Source organism: Ursus arctos, unplaced genomic scaffold, assembly GCF_023065955.2.
Source record: "Ursus arctos isolate Adak ecotype North America unplaced genomic scaffold, UrsArc2.0 scaffold_22, whole genome shotgun sequence".
NCBI classification, from domain to species: domain Eukaryota; kingdom Metazoa; phylum Chordata; class Mammalia; order Carnivora; family Ursidae; genus Ursus; species Ursus arctos.
The window spans coordinates 60,400,407-60,423,592 of record NW_026622897.1 but is presented as its reverse complement, the minus strand read 5'-3'; the positions used below and the strand labels follow the sequence as shown (position 1 = coordinate 60,423,592).

Sequence of the window (23,186 nt, the reverse complement as noted above, 5' to 3'; positions counted from 1 at the left end):
GGGCACGTACGCAAATTTAACCTGATGAGGCTTATTTGCTTAGTGTCGGTTTTATTGTGTTTCCAGCAGAGAGAGAGACACAGGGGAAGGTAAGACAAGATGAGGCTACAGGTGGGGTCCTCACCCTTAGGCTGTAGGCTGGTTTTCTGGAGGAAGTAGCTTTTGAAGGGCTTACGGGAAGGTCTTGTGCAGGCATGAAAACTGGCCGCAGGGGGCAGACCGTGATTTTTTAGGATGAGATGCTGAATGCATTGCTTATAAAAGGCTGGGTGAACAAACATGTATTTGATGCTCCCTTGGGGCAATGGAAAGACTATGGGATTTGCAGTATTTTCTAGCCCTGTTTTCATTTTGAGGCTGTGTTCCTCTGAATGGTTCACCTAAACTTCTCTCATCTCTAAAATGGCAATCATATAGACGTCTTCTAATGTCTCACGGGGTGGCATGAAAATTAAATGATGTACATGAGGGTACACACTTTGTAACTGGCAAGTGGCATTTAAATGTGAGTGGTTTGACTTTCCTCTTGTATCTCCTCAGCTTGGTGAAGGGGCAGAGTTGGCAGAAATAGAGATTAAACATGAATAAGAAATGATACTTTCGCTGGGTGGTGAAAAATGGAAGAATACCAATAGGCATTTATGAAAGAGAAAAGAGCGTCAGGAAAGGCCAGGACAGGAGCCAGGAGTATTAGGAGGTGGGCTACGTTTCTAACTGTAGGCGGGGATGGGGTGGTGGGGAAGGGGGTGGTGGGGGTAAAGGAAAGGCTGGACATAAACTGAATCAGCATGTGGAAGGCCTTGAGAGCCAGGAGGTTTGGATGGGCGACGGAAGTTGAACATTTCCAAATGACAGACTCTCATCGAGGCTCTTGGAAGATAACTCAGGCCATACCATCCAGGGAAGGATGCAAATGCAAGCCCACTTCTAGCCTCTGTCCCTGTATGGGAACAGAGGGATTTGTATTGCAAAGGGCCTGCGGCCTCCATGTCCCAGAGAGCAGTGTCCACAGCCTTAGTGCTCTCCCCCTTGCTGGGCTGCATTACTCCAGAGGCCGCTTTCTCTTTGTCTGGAGTTTGTAAATGATCTGGTTTCCATCATTCCAGGCATAGAGCTGCTTATCTCTGGGGTTGTAATGGATCATGGAATGACTTCTCGGCCGCCTGGGGAAGAACAGTTTGGGCAGGTCGTCCTCACTGATAGCGCCCAACGGATCATAGACACAGGTGATGCGGTGAGGACCGTGGCCGCCGGAACTATAGACCACATAGAGAACCCCACACAAAAGGAAGGAGGCTTCGGCATCTTGGCTCCTGCATGGAGTGTCCCACGAGTGTTCCACTCCCAGGGTGCCAGGTTCAATTTTTGTGAGAACCAAATGGCCATAGACGCCTGGCCCTGAGTGGATGGCCCAGAGCCCATGCTCATCCACAGCCAGGTCAATGTATGTTGACGCGGAGTGCTGGTAGACCAGCGCTCGGCCTGCCCCTCCTGGGAGCAGCATCCGATCTTCCACCGTCCTCTTCTGCAGATTATATTTGATGATCTCATTGAGAGTCCCTTGGTTGTGAAAAAACAGAAAACCTTCGTGGATCACTTGGCCTGTTCCCTGCCAGGAATGTGTTAGGGTTAGCTTCCGCGGGGCTGGCTTGGTGCTATCTTCCATGAATGCCCGCAGGTTTGCAAATTCCCAGACAGTTTTGTTTCTGGATCCAATTAAGAAATAAACCTTTTGGGGATTGCTGACAGCATCTTTCATCCAAGAGCCATGTGTGTCCACAGTCTTCTTCACTATTTTCAGAGACTTTACGCCCATCAGCATGTTGTCACAGCCTGGCCAAACAGGAGAAAAAGGAGAGGTGCTTTATAGACATGACATGTCTGCTTGTCTCACAGATTACTTTTGCATTTTCTGTTTACTGAAGCACAGCTGGCACACAATGTTACATTAGTTTCACGTGTACAACACAGTGATTCAACTTCTATGTTAAGCTTGCTCACAAGGGTAGCTACCCTCGGTCCCCCTACAACGCTATGACAATGCCATTGACAATATTCCCCATACTGTGCCTCTTATCCATGTTTATTCCTTTTGTAACGGGAAGCTTGTACCTCCCACTCGCCTTCACCCATTTTGCTCCCCCAAACAATGACTAGTTTGTTCTTTGTATTTATGGGTCTGCTTCTGCCTTTTTTTTTTTTTAATTCCACAGATAAGCGAAACCATACGGCATCTTCCTCTAGCTTATTTCACTTAGCATCATACGCTCTGGGTCTCTCCATGTTGTCACAAACGGCAAGGCTGCATTCCTTACGGCAGAGTGACATCCACAGGCACCGCATCTTCTTTACCCGCTCCTCTACTGACGACACTGCAGTTGCTTCTGTGTTTTGGCTGCCGTAAATAACGTGCAATGAACAGAGGGACGCACGTACCATTTCAAACTTAGTGTTTTTGTTTTCTCTGGAGTAAACACCCAGTAGTGGAATTACTGGAGCCTCGGGTAGTTCTATTTTTGATTTTTTGAGGAACCTCCTTACTGTTTTCCACAGTGGCTACAACAATTTACATTCCCACTCATAGTAGAGGGGGTTTCCTTTTTACTCCGCATCCTTGCCAACACTTGTTACTTCTTTCTTTGTGATACCAGCCATTCTGACAGGGAAGAGGTGATAGCTCGTTGTGGGTTTGACCTGCATTTCCCTGATAAGTGATGTTGAGCATCTTTTCATGTGTCTGTTCTCAGATTACTTTTTTCCTTCAGGGTCTAGAATAAAGTTTTCACACATAGATCAATCACAACTTACGGTATGATTTAAAGAATCAAAGCATTAAATGAATAAAGGGGTTTCTGTTAAGGGAACTGCTGTCCAATTATTAGAGTCAACGTTTTATTCAAGTCAGGATATAAACAGCTATTTGCTGGGTCAGAGACCCTGTTCACCTTCTCGGGGTTGACACAAGGAGAATCACTTAGGGGTGAAGCTGCCTGATTCAATTCCATTTGCCAAGATTTTGCCAGGTATCTTACTGTGGACTTTGCTTACAATGCTCCCAGAACCATGCCAAGTAAGTATTGAGGATAAAAAATATAATATCAACCCTAACCTTGAGGAGATCACCTTCTAGTGAAGGATTCTGGCCCTTAATCCTATTAGAATATTATAAGAACTCCACTGATCCATTCATTTATGTGTTCACAAATGCCTGCTTGTAGTCAGCAGACACCGGACACCTACAAAAGGCGAGATACTCAGCTAGGTGCTATGAGCTGGGGGCAGTTTCCGAGGTGCAATGATAATCTAGGAAAGGTTCTTGCTTTATAGGTACCTGCCTCACTACAATGGAAAGCTTAAAGTGGATTCTTTACAAAAGGACAGAGAATGGTGATGTCATTTGAAGAAAGGGATAATCTACATTTGAATTGACCCTTAATGGGTACCATTCTGAGATGGTTGGGAATAACATTCTTCACGATTCAAAAACCCACATTCGTGACTTGGGTTAGTAAAGCAGTGCAGAATTTAAACCAATATAAACTAAATATTTGCTGTTGCCTCAAGCTAGAGGCAGAAAACAAAGCAGTGGGTTGAAACCAGCTCTGTGCCTGCAGCGTTGAGGGTGGGGTTAAGGAATATGGATTTTATTCGATAGGCAGGGAGGGAGCTACTGAAGTTTGTGAGCACGAGTGAATCCCGGTCAAGAGTAATGAAGCGGGCAGTTGTGTGAATGGTGGGTACGTGGGAGGGAAACCACTTAGGAGAGAATTTCCATAATCCAAACAGGATCATCAGAGGCTAAAATAGGTAGAGGAAGATGAAGTGGGGAAAAAAAGGGGGGGGGGCTTTACACTTCTCCAGCTCCTCTGTCTGCATACAAAGCCCTCCCTTTGCATCTCATGCTATCAAATCCTTCTAGTCTAAATCACTGAGAGCTCGCTGCGACACTACCCCATATGCATCCAGAGAACCTCTTCAACTCCATAGCACCGTGCTTTCAACCTCCTCTAGCAACCCCCCACACCATGCCTGTACTCTGGACCCCCGCCCCCCCATCCCCTGGAACTGTTCCCTAATAGAAATGTGAAACTCTACTACCCCACCCTCTGCAATAATTCCTTACCCTTCCATTTCTCACTTCTTTGTTCTCGCGGACTCTGCTCTTCCATTTCCTCGTGCCCTCCAGTCCCTTGACCTCTGTTTTCTCCCAGGCTCTGTCAGCTTCCTTTCCTATCCAGCTGACACCACTGTAATACCTCTCTCACCAGCACCCTCACCCACCAGGCCCTCCTTATTCCACAACACCCACTCTACAAAAATCCCTGTCCTGGATGAGTTCAAACATCTGGCTCTGTCCCAGAGTTGTGAGTGGTGGAGAAAATCTCACAAACGTGCCACTACACATAAGGGCTCTCCAACCTCAGCTGAGCCCTAAGCACCATACTGCTCTCTCTATGGTGAGCCCCTATCTTCCACAGCAGGTATCTCCAATCTGCCCCACACCCCATACACACACATTACCCCATCAGTCCCTTCGCTAACAGCAGATTAACTCCTTTGAAAAAATAAATACCATTAGCCATGAAGTCCCTCCACTTTCTGTCCCTCACTATAAACTTTTCTTAAGGTGTTCCTACCCTGGCTACCCTCCCACATATCTTGGAGGAGGCCACATCATTCCTCCAGTCCAAGACTAATACATTCACTTGTGCTCTGATCTCACCCTTTCCTGGCTTCTTGACTCCCTAGATGAATTGCCACCTTTCTGTTATCTCTAATTTCTCCTTTGCTGCTGGTTCCTTAGCTTGTAAACACGTTGCCTAGATTCAAAAACAATTCTCCTTCGAGTAGGCACCACTCTCTACTTTCTGCACTCCTTCTATTATTTTATAGTTTCTCCTCTGGGTCAACTTCTTCACCTCCCATCTTTCACTTCACAATAACTTCACAGAAATTGCATCACTGCATCACCAGGGACTTCCTAACTGAAAACTCAGACCTTTATGTTCATATCTTACTTCATCTTCCCACAGCATGACAGTATTGATGAATTCCCCTTTCCTGAAGATTTCGTTTCCCTTGATCTTTGGGTCACTACTGTCTCTGTGAGTGCCTTCTACTCGTTTCTTCTCTGCTTATGGCAGAGACAGTGTCTGTGTTCACCAAATGCTATTCCATTTTCCTCTTCCCTACTTATATATTCGCAGCTTTCTTTGTAGTTAGGCTACACCCACTGACCTGTCTTCTGTCCAATGGCATGTGGACAGAAGTGGTGGAAGCCATTTCCACCTGACCCTTAAACACGCTATCTTCCAGATGACCTTGGTGTCTTGGAATTCTTGTGGTGTCCAAGTTAAAGAGGGATACGGGCCAGGATGAAATTAGTTCTACTGGTCATTTCAGGAAAGGTGGGTCATCAGTTCTAATGGTGAACTTCTGGGAACTGCCCCCATACACAGTCTGTTGTGAGGTGAGCAGTGTCATGGAGGTGGGGAGGGGTGGCTTACTAGAAGCATGAGGAATCCCCTGGGTATCCCTCAAATCCTGCCGAGGTCTGTATGGGTCTCTCATTGACTGCTGGAGTGTGTGGTCGTGGGATGCCAGGTGTAGAACACTCCAGGAGCACTGGGCTCTCTGGGGGTCTCCCTCAAGTCTTTGCAAAGGCTTTGGTATCAGAAGCTGGATGGGCCAGTGGGTCGTCATTTTCTTCTCAATAAATGCCTGGGTTCTTCAGGCCAACTGGGGGCTCTCTAGAGTCAGAGGACATGAAACAGGATGAAGGGAGAGAAACTGGACATGAGGAGGAGAGGTACACAGTCAGAGACGTCCAGAGGTTCTGAGGTAAACAAGCCTTGCAGCAAACTGCTTGTTACTGCCGGCTGTTTGGAGAGCAATTCTACCACAGTCCTTTAATCAATTCATCATCCACTGTTATCATGCCTTCTCTTCTCTCCTTAAGCCTGAATGAAGATCTTGCCTCTTATTTCACTGAGGAAATCGAAGCAAGCCGAGAAGTGCATCATCTCCTGCCCGCGTTCCTGCAGTACTTTCCCGCAGGGCGGCCACACTTCCATCCTTGACTCCCGTGCTGCATTCCCCACAGCAGCCAAAGGGATCTTTTAAGAATGTCAGTCAGATCATGTCGCATGTCTGCTCAAAACTCACCAGTGACTTCCCATCTCACTCAGAGGAGAGTTCAAGTCTTTACCTTCCAGGCCAAGTGCGCTGCCCCCGCACTGTCTCTCTGGCCTCCTCTCTGCTCCCACCTGCTGCATTTCATTCGGTCACACTGGCCTTCCCGCTATTCCTTACATTGTGCCAAGCACACTCCTGCCTCAGGACTTTGTCACTTTTTGATCCCTCTGCTTGGGAACCCGCTTTCCAAGACAGGTAACATGGCTTCCTCCCTCACTTCCATGAAGGCCTGTTCTCAGATATTCCCTCATCATTGAGGCCTTTTCTGACCACCCTGTAAAAAATGGCAGCCCTCTTCTCCAGCTCGCCATAACCCCCTTACCCTGGTTCATTTTTCTCCATAGTGCTTATTATCTCCTCTCTGACATATTATAAATGCATCGGTTAAAATATTTACTGCTTGATTTCCCTCAATGGAATGTAAATGTCACGAGAGCATGAATTTTTCTTATCTGTTTCATTCACTGCTGTGTGTCTTGTCCCTAAGATAGCAAATGGCACATATTAGGCCAGTATTTACTAAATGAATGAATGAATGAGTTTCCTCACCATCGAATCTCACAACCAATTGTATCTGAACCCATGTTCTCTGCCTTCCCTCCTGCTCCCCTTATTTTTGCAGTGGATCTCATCCCCTCTAAACCTACTCAAGGACTTAGCCTCAATAGTCTCTCCTGCCCTCCTAGACCATTCCCCTTGGTAAACAAACAAAACTTTCTACTGTGGCCCCATTTTTCACTTCTATTTTCTATATAATCCACTTTCTCTTCTCCTCTATTGAGGAGTTTCCTCATCTCCAATTACGCCTTAAGCTGCTCTCATCGGGCCCCAGGCCTCGGCTGGTCTAAACTCCTCAGCCCACTCCACAGAAGCAGTTCTTGTCAAGGTCACCAACAACGTCCAGTGGCCAAATCCAAGCGTCAACTTTCAGTCTTACATCCTAACCAACTTCTCAGCAGAATTTAATTACTCGATCACTACTTCCCCTTTAAACTCTTTTCTCCCGATTCTGGAACACCCCTCCTCTTGTTTGTCCTCCCATCTTTCTGGATTTTTTTCTTGGTATGCACTGCGGGCTCTTTTTCCTCTTCCACTCAAGGAGTAAGTGCTTTGTCCTCACATCTCCTCTCTGCCGCCTCATTCCATCTATGGCTCTGCATACATGTAAATCCTAACTAATGAGGAATTCTGAATTTGCCTCTGGAATGACATCCTATCTGGATTTCGACTTAGTCCAAATTCACTTATCCAACTGCCCGCTCAGGGTCCTACTTAGATCTCTTCAAACTTAACCCGTCCAAGCAGAACTCTTCCAATGCAGAAACTCTCTTTCTCCCTACTCTTCCCATTCTAAGCAAAAACCACCAACCACATTTCTTACCTAGAAGTCACTTTTTTTTTAAGATCTTATTTTATTTATTTATTTGAGAGAGAGGGAGAGTACACAGGGAGAAGGAGGGGGAGAAGCAGCCTCCCAGCTGAGCAGAGAGCCCGATGTGGGACTCGATCCCAGGACCCTGAGATCGTGACCTGAGCTGAAGGCAGACACTTAACCGACTGAGCCACCCTGGCGCCCCCTAGGAGTCATTCTTAACCTCGTTCTCTCCATCTCCCCACCACCTACAAGTTCTGATATTAAAACTAACCTTTAAATTATGTTATACTTAGTTAAGATGCTCAAATATGTTTCTCTCCTCCTCTTCCCACCACTCATTCCTGTGCTCCCTGAACCCTGCCCTCTTGCCTACACCACTACAGTGGTCTCCAATTTGTCTCCCCGATTTTATTCTTGCTTACCTACAATATACTCTCCACAAAGCAGGAGAATTAATCTTTTTAAAAACATACATTGTGGGGCTGACCTGCTAAACCCATTCTCCTCCTATTCTTGGAATAAAATCCTAACCTCTGATCTTGCCCTTAAGTACCTACACCATACGGCACCTGCCTGTCTATGGGACTTTATCCTCCACTCTCCTCCCCCTTCTCACTGCGTAGTGATCACACCGGCTTTCTTGCTATTCCGGGAGCATGTCAAGTTCATTTCTGCCTCGTGGCTCTTGCATTTGTAAGTCTTTCCGCCTTGGGTACTCTTTTCCCTGATCTTCCCACAGTCTGCTCCTCTCATCCCTCAAATCTCAGTTTCAATATCATCTCCCTGAGGGGCTTCCGGGGACTACGGCATCTAAATTTAAAACTGTCTACTGCAACATCTTTCTTATTTCCTTGAGATCTCGTGTCATATTCCATAATTCTGTCATCTGTTTTATTTACTAGCTTATTGTCCTTCTCTCCCACTCAACTATAAGCCCACAAAAGCCAGGCTTTTGTCTTCATGGTGACTATTGTACCCGACTGCCTAACTGAGTGCTTTGTGGGTTCAGTAAATATCTATTGAATTAATGAAGAAAACAGCTTCATTCAAACAGATGTTTTCCTACAGCCTCCTGAGTGCTGTGTGCCTGGAGTTCCAACCACAGGCCTGTCTTAAGTAAACAATTTGTAAAGTACTTTAAAGCTTTTAAGATGCTTTCAAATCCATTATTTCATTTAAAAATCTGACCCAAGGTTCTCGTCAAAGAACCTATGGCAGAAGTAGGCAGAAGATGCAGGAATGAGGGTTTAAGCCTGCAACTGCTCACCGATGTCTTTAATGGGGAAGAGGAGGGGTCCATGGGCCACTGGGGAAGCTCAGAAACTGTTTCCAATTGAAGAACAAGCACAAAGCCTTGAAAAATTCATAAACATCTGCAAATACATACAAATACGCTTGGCACAGTGAGAAGTGCTTTATTTACGTCAACTTGCAGTAAGTGCTTATAATACGCCTAAGTGGTCAATATTTTAATCTCCATTTTCCAAATGGAAAGAAAAGGCCTGGACAAGTTCCTTGGAAAGTCACCCGGCCATGGGTCCTCTGAGCTCACTGGGAACCCGGAGGCAGGGTGAACCTGCAGCCAGCCCCCAGGGACAGGCCCATCCCTCCAGGAGGACGGTTAGCAGGCTTCCAGCCCAGCTACAGAGGGGGACTGTGTCTAAGAACAAGGCACATTCAATGTCTCACAAGTGAGAAAATGTTCACTTAATATACAGCAGAAACTAAAACAACCATTCTCCTTTCTCCTTCTACTCCTCCTGCTACATGCAGAATCCTTAGAGAAATAGCAAAACAAGAAGAGTGTTGATAGATGGTTTTGATTAGGGAGAGAGTTCTGAGAATACAGAACACAGAATTTCCCCTTGTGCTATCCTTCCCTTGAAGAGGAAGCCCGGGACTGGGAGTCCGAGGCCTGAATGGTCTGAACCCAGTCTCTGGTGTCTCCCTACAAGTCCCTTGGTCGATCTGCCCTTAGCCCTGAAATGAGGGGTTTAGGCTGGTTCTTCTCTAGAGTTTCTTCAGGGCTGAGAGTCTATAATTTTATAAATTCCTCTTTTGGAATCTGGAGAAAATATACTTCTAGTGTTTGAGTAAAAGGGTAAGAGAGAACTCCCTGCTGTGCTGCTCTTGAGAGAGAGATAATTAGCAGGAGAAAAAGGCTGGGGAAGGAAATAAATTTTAAAAACCTTTAAGTTCAGTCAAGATGCAAATTATTTAACGGAGACAATGGCAAACAAAGTTCCACCTGCAAACCAGAGAATGCAAATCTCTGGTTTTCCCTCAGGCACAATTGCAGAGAAGCAATCAGGAGAGGATTTGGCCCAAGGCCTCACAGGGACTTCATATACAAATATCACTTATTTGAATTTTTAAAATACTTTTCCCTTATTTAAGGGCAACACTCTCCAGACCTGGTGAGACCTGTCCCTCTACAGGGGAGTGACTCAACTCCCCTCTAGTTATGTTTTAGAAACATCGGTCCGGGTGTTGGTGGGCAACGGACTGGGGGTTGAGGTGGGAGAGACGGGGCACAGGGAAACAGGTAGAGAGTCTCTAAGTACAATCCAGATCAGAGATATCCAAATAATGGAAATGACATGGAAAAATGAGTATGGATTCGAGAAATACTCAGGAAAAGAGGTCAGGTCTTAGTAACTGGTTAGATGGAGGGAGCCCTCAAGGATGGGGGTGAAGAATGCATGGGATAGCAGCAGAGACCGAGCCCAGGTTTGCTTGGGGAAAAGAGGTACGGATTCATTAAAAAAAAAAAAAAAAAAAGAATTCCTATAAAATCATGAGTATTTTGACTGCTTCTTGAAATTCTGTGCTCTAAAACTTGACTTTTTCAACTACCTGGAATGTATTCATGTTAATAAACTTTAGTCAACCTATCAAGTGACAGGTACAATGTTAGGCTCCGGAATGACAAAGATGGCAGCTCTCAGATGAGCAATTAATAATAAAAGCTCCGCGCTAATACAATGAACTTGGCAGTGCAGACCTAATTTGTTGTAGAAATTAGGGCTGTTTCGTGCTTTCTGCCCACAGAAGAAGTTTCAAATATCTCAGCATGGCACTCAAGGTCCTTCATCTGACCTCCTCCTGGCACGTGCACCCCCCCCCCCGGGGGGGGCTGGCCACTCATCACCTTGCCCCGACCTCTTACAAGTTTTAGAACTTGCCCATAGTTTTCCTTAGCTCACATTCACTAACTTGGGATACATCTACTCGTCCTTCAAAACACTGTTCTCCGGCCTGCAGAGCCATCGGTGCTCCTTCCCGTGTGTGCAAAGCACTGCATGCTGGTCTCTTCCAGAGCGGTTACTGTGCTGAATCAGATTTGCTTACTCACTCTGTTTGCTTCCAAGCACGGCAGACAGGGGCTGGGTCTTATTTATATTTTTATCCAGAGTGCCCGGGACGCATGACGTGTATCCTTCCTATCTAATCTCTTATTGTTGACTGTCCACAAACTCAAGAATCAATTTGATTCGGAGAACGCAGTATCAGTGTTCAAACTTCTATCCCAGCTCACGCTCTGCCAACTTAGAAATCAGATAGATTTAAATAGCAAGAGGTAGGCACGCCGGGGTGGCTCAGTCGGTTAAGCGTCTGCCTTCAGCTCCGGTCATGACCCCAGGGTCCTGGTATTGAGCCCCACATCGGGCTCCCTTCTCAGCGGGGAGTCTGCTTCTCCCTCTCCCATTTCCCCTGCTTTGTTCCCTCTCTTGAAGTATCTCTCTCTGTCAAAAAAAAAAAGAAAATCTTAATAGCAAGAGGTAGTAGGTACAGACGTTAGCAGGTGCTGTTCCACACTCTTGAGTGCCTGGGAAGATGCATGGCAGGAGAGCAGGAAGGCTGGCTTGTGTGAAATGGTACTCAGTGAGCCACAGAAGGATTCGACTTTGCAGGACGGGGAGTCCAGGCTTTCAAAGGGCCCAGAATGCAGTAAGTGCGCTATATGTTGGTTTTGGTGAGTCATATGGAAGTCTTTAGTAGATCTACCTTAGAGGGTTTTCTAGGTTCCCAACACTGAATTCAAAGTCTTCCATGGTCCCCACGTTGGTGCCCTGACAGCTTCCCTTTGTCAGTGATTAGCAGCAGCTTGTGAGAAGGTAAACAGATCTGATCCGAGGCTCGTTGCTTGCATGGCTCTGTTCTCAACATCAAGTCGAGAGCTTTACAGGAACGCACGTGGGAGAGGTGTGAGCTGGGCGGACTCCAACCGCGGGCTGCCTGTAGCTGGAACCCCACGCGGCCAACCTCCTTCGGATGTTTCCTTCGGGCACTGGCCAGCTGCCAGAACCCCCACACCTTAGCTGATTTTCTTCCACGGGATTTATCATCCTCTCTCTGACATATTTTAAATTTATCTGTTAACCTATTTGTTTGATTCCCCCACAATAGAATGTAAACCCTACAAGGGCAGGGCTTTGTCTAATCTGTTGTTTTTACTGCTGTGTGTCCTGCCCTAAGACAGCATCTGGCACATATCGCAATTTTTCTATTTTAATTATGAATGCGGTAAAGATCGATAGATGTAACTTACATCAAGAAAAATTCCTTGGGGTCCTGAATAATTTCTAGAAATGTAAAGGGTTCTTGAAACTGGAAGCTTGAGAATGCTGCCCTGGAGGACCCGGGCCGGTCAACACTCATGGGAAGTGAGGCATTAAAGTGGGCAGTCCTCTGAGGAACGTCTGACCAAACAGCTCCATTTTGAATCAATTATCTGACTGTTGCAACATTTCAGCATTCCAAGGTTATAATTATGAACTTTTTGCTGTATTTATTTTTCATTTAAAAACAGAGCTGGTTTGTGTGGGGTGTTTCATTTTTGTTTTGTTGTTGTGGTTTTTGCATAGTGTTTTTTGTTTGCTTTCTTCCTGTAGTAATATTCTTACCAAGCTAAAAGAGACAGAAACGTTCTCAATTTATAGGTGTGGTACTGCCATTCTCCCATTTGCCTGGTTAGAAAACAGAGTCATTTTGACATCGCGCCACAGATTCTTCCCGTGAGATAGATCTCACTTCATCCTGTTCTCACCATCCTGTCTCAGTCTAGGACCTGCTCTCCTGAACTTGAGCTTTGCAGCAGCCTCAAAACCATCAGTCACACTACGGCCCAATTTACTACTTCCATATAGAAATTTGCTTACGTAAAATCTGATCTTGTGTAATGCCTGTTTCCAGGCGCATCAGGACCAAAAGCCTTATGAGATGCTGTCAAAGGTCCTAGTGGAAGCGTGGGCTCTAGAGCTAGACCTGGAACTTGCTTTGGCCGAAAGAATTCAGTACAAGGGACCAGACCTGAGTGTGCTTGTGCTTTCTCTCTCAGAGGTCTGCCTCCATCATGGGAACAAGCCCGGGTTCGCCTCCTGAAAGAGTAGGGACCATGTGGAGGAGATACAAGCCATCCCAGCTGAGACCATTCCCAACCAGCCATCCCTTGGGCAATGTGCCGCTGGGGAACCAGCCAAGAGCAGCCAAGTCTGGCCCAGAAGTGCCCTGCTGCCCTGCAGACTCCTGGGAAATAATCAATGATTATGGTTTTAACCCACGAAGTTACAGAGGGGTTTGCTAGGCTGCATTATTATGGCAACAGAAAACTGAGCCAAGTGGGGTGAGGTCACGGTGAGCAGAAATGGAGGCTGCCATGCACCTGCTGTGTCTGGGGCGGGGCAGCATGCTCCTGAACTGAGCAGGACAGTGGGAGACAGACAGGGCTGCATGAAACACTCCACACCCGTCTCTTCATCGGACAAGAAGTCGTAATGGTATCTGCCTGGCAGGGCTGTCGTGGGCTGGGGACAACATAACAGACAGAAGGGCTTAATGCAATCTTGGGCAAATAGCTGCCTCTACTTTCTAACGAACTGTTCCTCAAGGGCAGAAAATACTGAGGTCTACTCTGTTCTAGGCACCGTGAGAGATTTGGAGAAGACAGCATGAATAACGCAGGGGCGTGTGAACTGTATTTTATGCTTTCAGAATAGCACGTTGGACACGGCATAGAGCAGCGGGGAGACGGGGACAGGCAGCAGTGACACAAGAGGCTGAGAAACACTCAAAGTTCGTGTGTTCAGCTGTTGGTGTGTTATCTCCCTTTACACAGAAGTAAATCGAGTAATGATAGTGCAGATGATAGTCACCGTTTTTATTTAATCAGCAGGTGTTGCTTTCGTGGAGAAACACAAAATATTTCAAGAAAGCTAGGTCGGGGGGCGCCTAGGTGGCTCAGCGGGTCAGCCGGTTAAGCATCTGCCTTTGGCTCGGGTCATGATCCCAGGACCCTGGGATCAAGCCCGGCATCATTGGGCTCTCTGCTCAGCAGGGAGCCAGCTTCTCCCTCCCCCTCTGCCTGCCGCTCTGCCTACTTGTGCTCTCTCTCTGTGAAATAAATAAATAAAACCTTTCTAAGAAAATAAAAAAATAATACTGTGTTTGTGAGTAGGAATCATCATCACCCAGTGACCAAGAGGACGGCCGCAGTCCTCAGACGAGTCCCACCAGGAGATCGCAGACAGCTGGGCCTCCTGGCTGCGGGCACCGAGGCTCGGCACAGACGGCTCCCACCCCGCGAGCCCCGGTGAGCCGCCTGGAGAGGGCCCGCCTGGCCCCCACGCGCCCTCGGCGCACAGCCACCCTCCCCGCTGCCGGTCAGCTCTGTGCACTGCGGTCAGGAGGACCGTCCCCGGCCTCCCTCGGAGCCCGGCCACACCGTGCTTGCCACTCCGCAGCGCAGCAGCCGGACGGGAGCGGCAGCCTGTGCAGGAGGCCCGCCCCGGCTTGCGTCCTAGCTCTGGCTCCATGAGCCCCGAGACCTGGGGCAGATGGCTCAGGCTCTCAGCGCGCCGCCGTCCTCACGTCGAAGACGCGGGACAACCGCAGTGCGCGCGCGGGGTGCGGTGCGACCCGGCCGCCGCGGCCCAAGCGGAGAAATACTTAAAGACGACTGCGGACGTAATAAGCGCTCAGTGATTATTCGCTACTGTGGGTCGCCTCACTTCACTCCCCGCGGGCTGAAAGCACGGCCTGGCGCAGCGGAGGAGCCAGCTCCCGGCCCGCTCTTCCATCCGCTCTCCGCGCCCGAACAGGAGCGCCACGAGGCCTCTGGGCGCCCACAGAAGCAGCCTCTCCTCTCCTCTCCATTTAATCTGCTCTTTTCCATTATGAAAACTCGGCTTGGGGGTTACTTTTACCACAGCCCCTCCCCCCCCACCTGCACAGCAGCCCTGACCTTCCCTCGGTGCTTAATGCCGGCGCCCCTGCTCCTGCGAGAGCGCTCATCGCCCTGGCTGCGACCCTGGCTTCGTCCAGACGGCCGCCCACTCCGGCACAAGGATGTTTCCCTGTTCCATATTCCGTCTCTAGTGCCTGGCACAACGCCAACATATATCTGGAATTCAGGGGATATTCGTTGGCTCGGTGAGCAAATGAATGAGTCAGAGAGAAGGAATGCGGGTTCACTCTACCTGGAGCCAAGTCGTCAGCTAAAACAACTTTGGGACCTTCTCTTAGTATCCGCAGCGATGGGACTGGAGCTGTCCTTCTAGACTGCGGGCCTTCCACGTAAGTAAGTAAACAGAAGTGCTGTGCAGGTAGGCCTTTCTGGACCCAGCGCACTGACCTATGGGACTCTGCAGGAGACAGGGCGCGCTGAGCTCTGCACACACCTCGGCGTTGCTGGCCCCACAATGCAGCAACTTCTGGGTAGAGAATGCATGGGCACACAGGTGCACACGGCGCACACACGTGCACACGGTGCGCACACACACTCACTCTCTCTCTCTTCTGCACTTACACTTATGTGGACACTCTCAATCCCCTCCTTTGCGGAAAATACACTATTGCAAAGGAGAGCTATACATCTCTTCATGTTTCGCACCGCTGGTCACAAACTAGTGGCCCTTGGGAGTTGACTCCCAGAGCTGTTTTATTTGGCTTCCCGTCGGCTTATTGTCTTTCATTTTGTGTTGCTTTTAATGGCTTCGAATATGGGGCAGGCACATTTATAACAACTGAATGGATCCCACAGGCATTTAAGTATGCAGCAACCGACTTTCTTTTTGAAACCTGATCTAACAAAAGATAGAAGTTATTGAATTCACGAGACACAGGGTTACTTGAGGTCACGTATGTGCACCCTTGCAATAAAAGGAGCTGGGATGAAACAGGAAATAAAATAAAATCTGCGCTAATGGCTTGTTTTGACTGCCTTGAGAATTTTTCTTCACAAGCTATTTACAGGTAGAAAGAGGTTAATACTCTTATCCATGCAAGAACACAGCCTGTGGAATCTGTGGAAAAACTGTTGGATAAACTCTCAGTCTGGGTGTCTGAGGCAGTGTGCTTTGGCATAAGTGGCCAAGGGCAATGCAAAATTTCTTTTTACTAATAACCGAGCGCCAAAGATTCAGAATGACTTTTAAACGTAAGTCAGGTTGTGTAGCAGTACCGTTCACTCACTGCATTCTAAATTTTGTGTGCGTGTGTGTGTATGTGTGTGTGTGTGAAAGAGATGCGGAGTGAGGGAGAGAGGAGAGGAGGAGAGTGTGTGTAAGAGTTCAAAAGATTTAAGAATTTGACCTAACCCCAGAACAACCCTGGGATCGCAGCCCTCATGTGAATGTCATTTGGGGATTGTCTCTAAATAAAGGCTAAAGACTTGAGAACAGCTCTGTAGGAAACGGCTTCATCACAGAGCAGTTCTATCTTACTTATCATCCCCAGTATCTGACCCTTCCTAGTTGACTGAGAAATATTCCAGGAGTAGATGCAAACCATCTTCTTCTTCTTCTTTATTTTTAAGTAGGCTCCATGCTGAGTGTGGAGCACAATGTGGGGCCCAATGTGGGCTCACGACTCTGAGATCAAGAACTGAGCTGAGATCAGGAGTCGGACGCTTAACCAACTGAGCCACCCAGGCACCCCAAATGCAAACCATTTAGTGATGTCAGAATTTTCTGGAAGTCTCCTGAGAAAAGATCAAATCTCCCAAGGAAGTTGCACCATTCTCTCCAGGGTTTCTAAAGAAACTCTTTGCAAGACGGCATGTATGTGTGAAGGAAACCCTGTGATGTGACAACCCCTCCCTGGCCCGTAATCCCAAGGTGTTTGCCCACACAAGGGGGCTGACTTGAGTCTTAAGGATTTTAGCAGGAACTATGTAGCTGGCTCAGTCCCTGCTGGCCAAGGATGGACTACACGAGGATCGGAGCCTTGTAGGAAGAAGGTGGGTACCAGCGGGGCCTAGCAGACGAGAGCATGAGGTGGGCAGAGTTCCAAGATTCCCTCCCCTGCTGTACATGCCCCAATAACCCCTCCTCTTGAGGGTGAGCAACACCTGCGACTATGACAGGCTGGCATTCGGGATTTGGTGACACCGTAAGACAAAGATGAAGGGATTCTGCAGATATAATGAAGGTCCCAAGCAGCTGATTTTGAGCTAATCCACAAGAAAGTTATTATGGGTGGGCCTGACTTACGAGATACAAATTCTTAAGAGGGACTGGGTACTTCCTGAAGACAGACACTCACCCTCCTTCTGGCCCTGAAGAAGCAAGAGCCACACTGTGAACTTCCAGTGTAGATGGGCAGGCTCTAGAAGCTGAGGGTCTCGGTCTAACAGCCGTGAGAAAGTGAATTCTGCCAACCCAAGCTCTGGGTGAGAATGGAGCCCTGCTAACGCCTTGACTGTACCTTCCTGAGACCTTGAAGAAAGGGTCCAGTTAAGCTGTGCCTGGACTCCTGACCCACAGATACTCTGAGATAATGAATATGCATTGGTTTAAGCTGCCAAATCTGGAGTCGTTTGTTACTCGGCATTAGAAAACTAAGATAGATGTAATTACTAACAGAAATGGCAAAGAAGAAAAAGTGGGGGATGGTCCCAGTATACAAAATGCAGAGAAGTCTGCCCTTGAGCAGAGAGCCTCTGAAAATAATAGACGAATACTACTCACACGGTTGTGGCTGTTTACAGGCTTGTCTTCCCCTACACTAAGTTCTAAGGGGGCTCTGCCATCAGTATCTCTTCTATAGACAATCTTTATAGCCTCCTCCCTGGGCTGTGCTGACCCAGATGCTGTGAATACAGAAATGAAGATGCCCGTATGTCCACGGTCTGGTCGAGGAGTAAATACACACAGATACGCGTGGTTGAGAGTAGTAACACTGCCTTGGAGGATTTAATGAGATGCTCCAGGAGCACTAGAAGCCAATCTGCCTGGCAGGAGGGATTCACTGAGAATTCACAGCATTTTTGAGTCAAAAAGGGGGAGTGAGAAAAAAACATTATATATATATATATATATATATATATATACACATACATATATAATTTTTTAAAATTGCAACTGCACGTGGGTAAATTATTGGAGAAGAACAGCTGCAAATCAACTTGGGTTACTTTATAAAGGACCTTTCCCATATAAAAGGCCAAGAGATTTGAATGGAATTTTTGCTGTTGATAATTGATGGGGAACAGAAAAAGAAATTCTACACAGAGGAGTACTAGGATGAATTTTGTGTTGTGCGGAGGTCTGTGTGAGAGCAGACAGCAGGCAAGAACAGAGGCGAGAGGAGCAGTAAGAAAGCCAGCACAGGGTGCAGACACGATGTGCTCACCCCTCTATCCCCACCAACCTTCCACCCTCTCTGGAAGGATCTGGGACCACACGCCTCTTCCAAACCAAGGTCTATCTGGAGATGCCCTTCCTGGGCTGATCTCTGACACCCTGACACTGAAGCTCTGACCTTCCATGGGGCCTTCAGGAACTCTCTGTGAAATGAAAAGCTGCCCTCTGAGAATCTCTTTTCCTTCAGACACCTATTCCCTGCTAAGGTTTCTCTCCCAGCACCTGCACCCAAAACCACACACCTGGTTCTTACTCTCCTGCTTGGCCAGACCCCTATCTGTGTAGTATCTGTGTCTCTGAGCTGGAGTCCCTAGAAGAGCCGTCAGAGACACCGTTCTCTTACTTGCATTCAGCAGGGTACGGATCTTCTTCTCTTCTTCCGCCTCTTGGATGAGCTCTTCTGCCAGGGTCTTGTCCTCTGATTCCACGCACACGTCAGCTTCTCGCAGGTACTCCAGGTAGTCGATCTCCCGTTGCGCACGTTCGACTCTCAGGGCCAGGTTCGTCACTGCGCTCTTATACTCACTGGTGTAGGTCTGGCATCTTCCCAGCAGAGCGGTTATGTTCTTCGAGAACTCTCGGAAGTCTTGAATGTATGCTCTCGTGGCTTGGGTACATTTTTCCAGTCCTTGCTTCGGTCAGAAAATAAATGCTCAAATTACTGCTTGTTATTTAAATTAGCCAAGGAATATAAATAGCCATCATTCACTGAAAAAGATTTTTAAAACACAAATCATTGTAAGGGGGGAAAATAAAAATCACCTGTAATCCTTTCGTTCAAAGTACCGGTGATTTGTTTGTGTATCAGTTTTTAAAAGTTTTCCCATGCATTTCATTATACATATATAAATATATATTTTAAAATGTGATTTTACTAGAATGTATGTTTTGTAACATACTTTCACTTGCTAATGTACAATAGATAGCTATATGATAATTTTAATGATACAGAATTCCATTGCATTGAGGTCCTATTATTTATTCTATTAGACTCTTTTTGATGGACATTTATGGATTTTTCAACAATGCTGAAAAAAAATCTTTATATTTACATCTTCATGTACTTATCTGGTTATTATCTTAGGGGAGATTTCCAGAAGTAAGGTCCATCCTGAGCACCTGGCATAGGGCCTACCACATAGTACTTAACTAGTATTTACTGAAAGGAAGAATAAGATGAACGAAGACTGGAAACGGGGTGGCTGGGTCAAAGAGAATGTACACTTAAAGCTCATTTGGCAGGCTATCAAAATGCTCTCCATAAAAGTTATAAAAACTGAGACTCCAAACAGCAGTACGTAAGGCTGTTCACTCTGAAGGAGAAGAGAGAGGGAGAGGTAGAAAGAGAGAAAGAGAGAGAGGGAAAGAGAGAGAGAGAAACTCCCTAAATCGATCCTCTTATTTCTTTCGTACCCCTCAGACACAAATCCCTCAGGGTGCGTATCAGTTTGTAAGTGTCACACTGGCCGTCAGTGACTGCCCTCGGGGACTTGACTTCTCCAGGTCCTGCCCAGGATGGGGAGATCTATACAAACTATACCCCTATCTTTTTCAAATCCACATTCATAGCCATCCAAGCATTTGTCTGTACTTTATACCCTTGTCTGCAGATCCATTTTTTGGGTACTGAGGAAAACCTGCAGGGATCTGGCGGCGCTAATCCCAGGGTAAGTCGGTGCTGAATGCAGAGGGACCACGGTTGAGCGTAATTCTGGCGCTTTCAAGGAGGCACACTGGGGAGGAGCTGTCTGGGAGACAACAAGTGAGACAGTCTCCCCTGCTCCCAGGCCTCGGCTGGTTAGCTGGACAACCTTAGGAAATGCGTTGAGCCTGCACTTCGGAGTTATTTTACTTAACTAGATGATGAACTAATTTGGACTTCAAAATTTTTCAGAAAATATAGAGAATAAATATTGGAGATAAGAGTGTCTTTGGGGGAAAAAGTGTCTTTGGAAGAAGATAAATAACTCATCAAAATTTAACTTGTATAAAAGCAAGGCAATTAGGTATGAAATAATCGCCAGGAGTATGTCAAGGACTTGGGCAGAGGGTCACATTTGTCCCTAAGCACCTGTCTGTGCGGCAAAAATATTGGGTTGTTACACATTTTAATGAAGGAGCAGCTGCGGCGCCTGGAGAAGGGACCCCAGCACTTTCTCTCTGACATAGCTGAAACCTGCCCATTTCTAACCCCAAGCGCGCACGGCAAAGAAGCCAAGACGCAGCTCCTTGGTACAACACCCTGACTTGATGTGGCCTCATGTTTATCACACAGAGACGAAAAGCAAAGCAAAAACCTGCTACCTACCATCCGGATACAGTAAAACAGGAAAAAAAAAGTGACTCCAAATTTTCAATTTTTATATTTTAAAAGTTGAACTGTTGAATAATAACAACATTTTGGACATTTACCACCAGGCCAGGTAACATCCTAGGTATGGATTTATGTATTAAGTCTTCAAAATAGCCATAGGAAGTCAATTCTATTATCATCCCATTTTACATGAAAAAAATCACTGGATCAGAGCAGGAAGTGAAGTCCCGCTCCAGGCTGGGGAGTGGTACAGCCTGGACTCTGGAGTGGGTGCTCTGAACCACCAGACTATGAAAACTCGCACGTGCGATGCTGGCAACGTATTTAGCATTCACTACGTGGGGAGCGTGCATCTCAGTAGACAGGGAAGCTGGGCTAAGATAAGGTGACTTCCGGGAGGCTGCAGCCCGGATCAGACGCCACCTACCTCCAAGACTTGAAAGCGCTGGTAGATGTAGTGCACCATGCCCGGGTCCTGGGCACACCGGGGTGGGGGCAGAAGAGCCGCCAGGAGCAGAACCAGGACAGCAGCAGCTCGCCGAAGGGCCGTCATTGTCCTGAACACCGCCCAGGGGTGGAATCTCCAATGCCGTGCTCTCTAAGAAAACCTAAGGGTCCAGGTGGTGGTCTCTGGCTTTCTAGCCCCTGCTGCGAAAATCCTCTAAAAACAGCCAGAGAGCCAAGCCTGCTTGTTATTCCACCAGATGCGTGATCTCACTTTGCAAGCCGGTGATCAAGTCCAGCTGTTGGCAAGCCCGTCCCTGGAGGCCTTGCAGGTCGACTTGGGGTAGAGAGCTCCTTGGGTCCATCTGTTACCATCACCCTTCGCACACACTGATCCTGTCCAGGCTAGTGGCTGCACCCTCTTGCAGGCCTGGGTGGACGCGCATTGGGGTGGGGGTGAGGGTGGGGAGGGCTTCCTCCCTTTCCTTGGCTCTTGGCGTTTTACTTCTGTTTTCGTCCTCCCTAGTGGACTTTGCAGTCCAATCACAGGCCTGACCCAACACAAACCACCCCCAACTTCCCCGTGTTGGAATCTCAGTTTAGTTTCTGGCAAAAATTCCCAGGATCCTTTTCCCAGAAGTCCTGTTGGGAGACCCCACCCCTCCTCCAGACTCTTTGCATTCCTGCAGCTCTTAAAGGCACAGCAAGGAAAAAAAATTAAAGCTTGGTGACACCCCTGTCTCTGAAGAGCCAGTGCACAGGCTGACTGCCCTTTGGGGAGAATGGTACAAGGAGCCACAGGCCCGGCTGCCCCGGGGCTGATAGCTGAAAAATCAGCGGATTGAGCTCAGAAGAACTGTATTACGGGGCAAGACAGTAGCTACCTATACAGCGATGCTTCCAGAGCCAAGCCATCAGGACATGGAACGCCTTTTGTAAGGAAGTCTTGAGCTTTCTCAGAAGCAGAAACCTCTTCCTGTAGCTACAGGCCAGCAATTGATAGGACGCAATGCCTGCAGGCCCTGGTCCAGTCCAAGATGCATCATATCCCTAGGGCAAAGTGGTAAAATCTTCCTTTTTTTTTTTTTTTTTTTTTTTGGCCTTTGCTGTCCAGGCCTTTAATGATCTCAATCTCTCCTTCCATGGGTGGGTCCAGAATACCCACAGCTCTTTATCAATCATCTACCAAAGTGGGGAAGGTTGGGGCGTCTATGAGACGTGGGAAGAACTCTGGCCAGGAGTCAGAAGATCTGGATTTGCATTTGGTCCCTGCAAAAGACACTAAAAGACGGAATTTTCCAGGGTGCATTTGCAAGCCCCTGTCTCCATTAGACAGATGTTCCTCTCTAACTGTTTTCCACATGACCTTGGCCCCTAACTGTTCCTCCCCCGCCCCTTGCTAAGGTTGCAAACAATGCCTCCTCATCCCAAAGGTTAATTCCACCTATTTCCAATAACCATCCTTGAACCATTCCCCCAACAAGAGGTGAACTTCGTCTGACTACTCCTCTTAAATTCTCAGAAACAATACTGCCTGGCCCAGCCTCCTTCTCCAAGTGACAATGCTTGTTTTGGAAACGTCTTGCACCCGGCATCTTGGAACAACTCTTACGCTGAAGGAGCTCTGGTAGATTTTATTCGTGGAATGCCTCAAGTCCTAATGCTGAGACTGTGAACTCAGATGGATAAGGTCCAACAGAGGGAAAACTCTGATGGTATTACAACTAACTTTTGTAGGCTGGTGTTGTGGGAAATCGTTTCCTCGGTTTTCTGTAGCATGCTTACATTATTTTCACAATGAAGTACACATTCAAGACTAAAGAAGTCTACGGAATTACGGCGAGTAGGTGAGAAGGCAGTGGGAGACCATGGCTGTAGCATGGCTGTGCCCAGCGTGGCTGTTGGCCTGATGTCTCCACAGTGGGCTCCAAAGAGCTTGGCCTGAGCCCTGCAGTCCCGCCTGGCAGGCACTTACTTGCCCACCCCCGATTTAAGCCCACACCAATCTCTCTTCAGTCACTAGCTTCATAGGCACAAGACTGGCCCGTCCACACTAATTGCCCATCTCCGGTCTTAGCTGGAGAGCTTTACCCTTAGGATCCCAGAGACAGCAAAGCCCATGGCTGGCTCCCTGGGCCCATTAGGATTGATGAGCCATGGGGCAGACCCTGAGTGGAAACCCTCGTGTTCTTGTGACCAGAGGTTTCATAAAGAA

The 23,186-nt window shown here is 47.5% G+C and overlaps 1 protein-coding gene across 1 annotated transcript; it reads right to left on the bottom strand.

The window, feature by feature from the left end:
- Window positions 1-34: 34 nt before the first annotated feature.
- On the bottom strand, window positions 35-21,974 carry OLFML1 (olfactomedin like 1). The gene is made up of 3 exons (XM_026486190.4): window positions 20,955-21,974; window positions 18,557-18,845; window positions 35-1,833 (listed from the first exon to the last, which is right to left on the bottom strand). Exons 1-3 carry the CDS (start codon window positions 21,078-21,080, stop codon window positions 1,043-1,045), a joined length of 1,206 nt encoding a protein of 401 aa, XP_026341975.1. The 5' UTR covers window positions 21,081-21,974; the 3' UTR covers window positions 35-1,042.
- Between the last annotated feature and the right edge of the window lie 1,212 nt (window positions 21,975-23,186).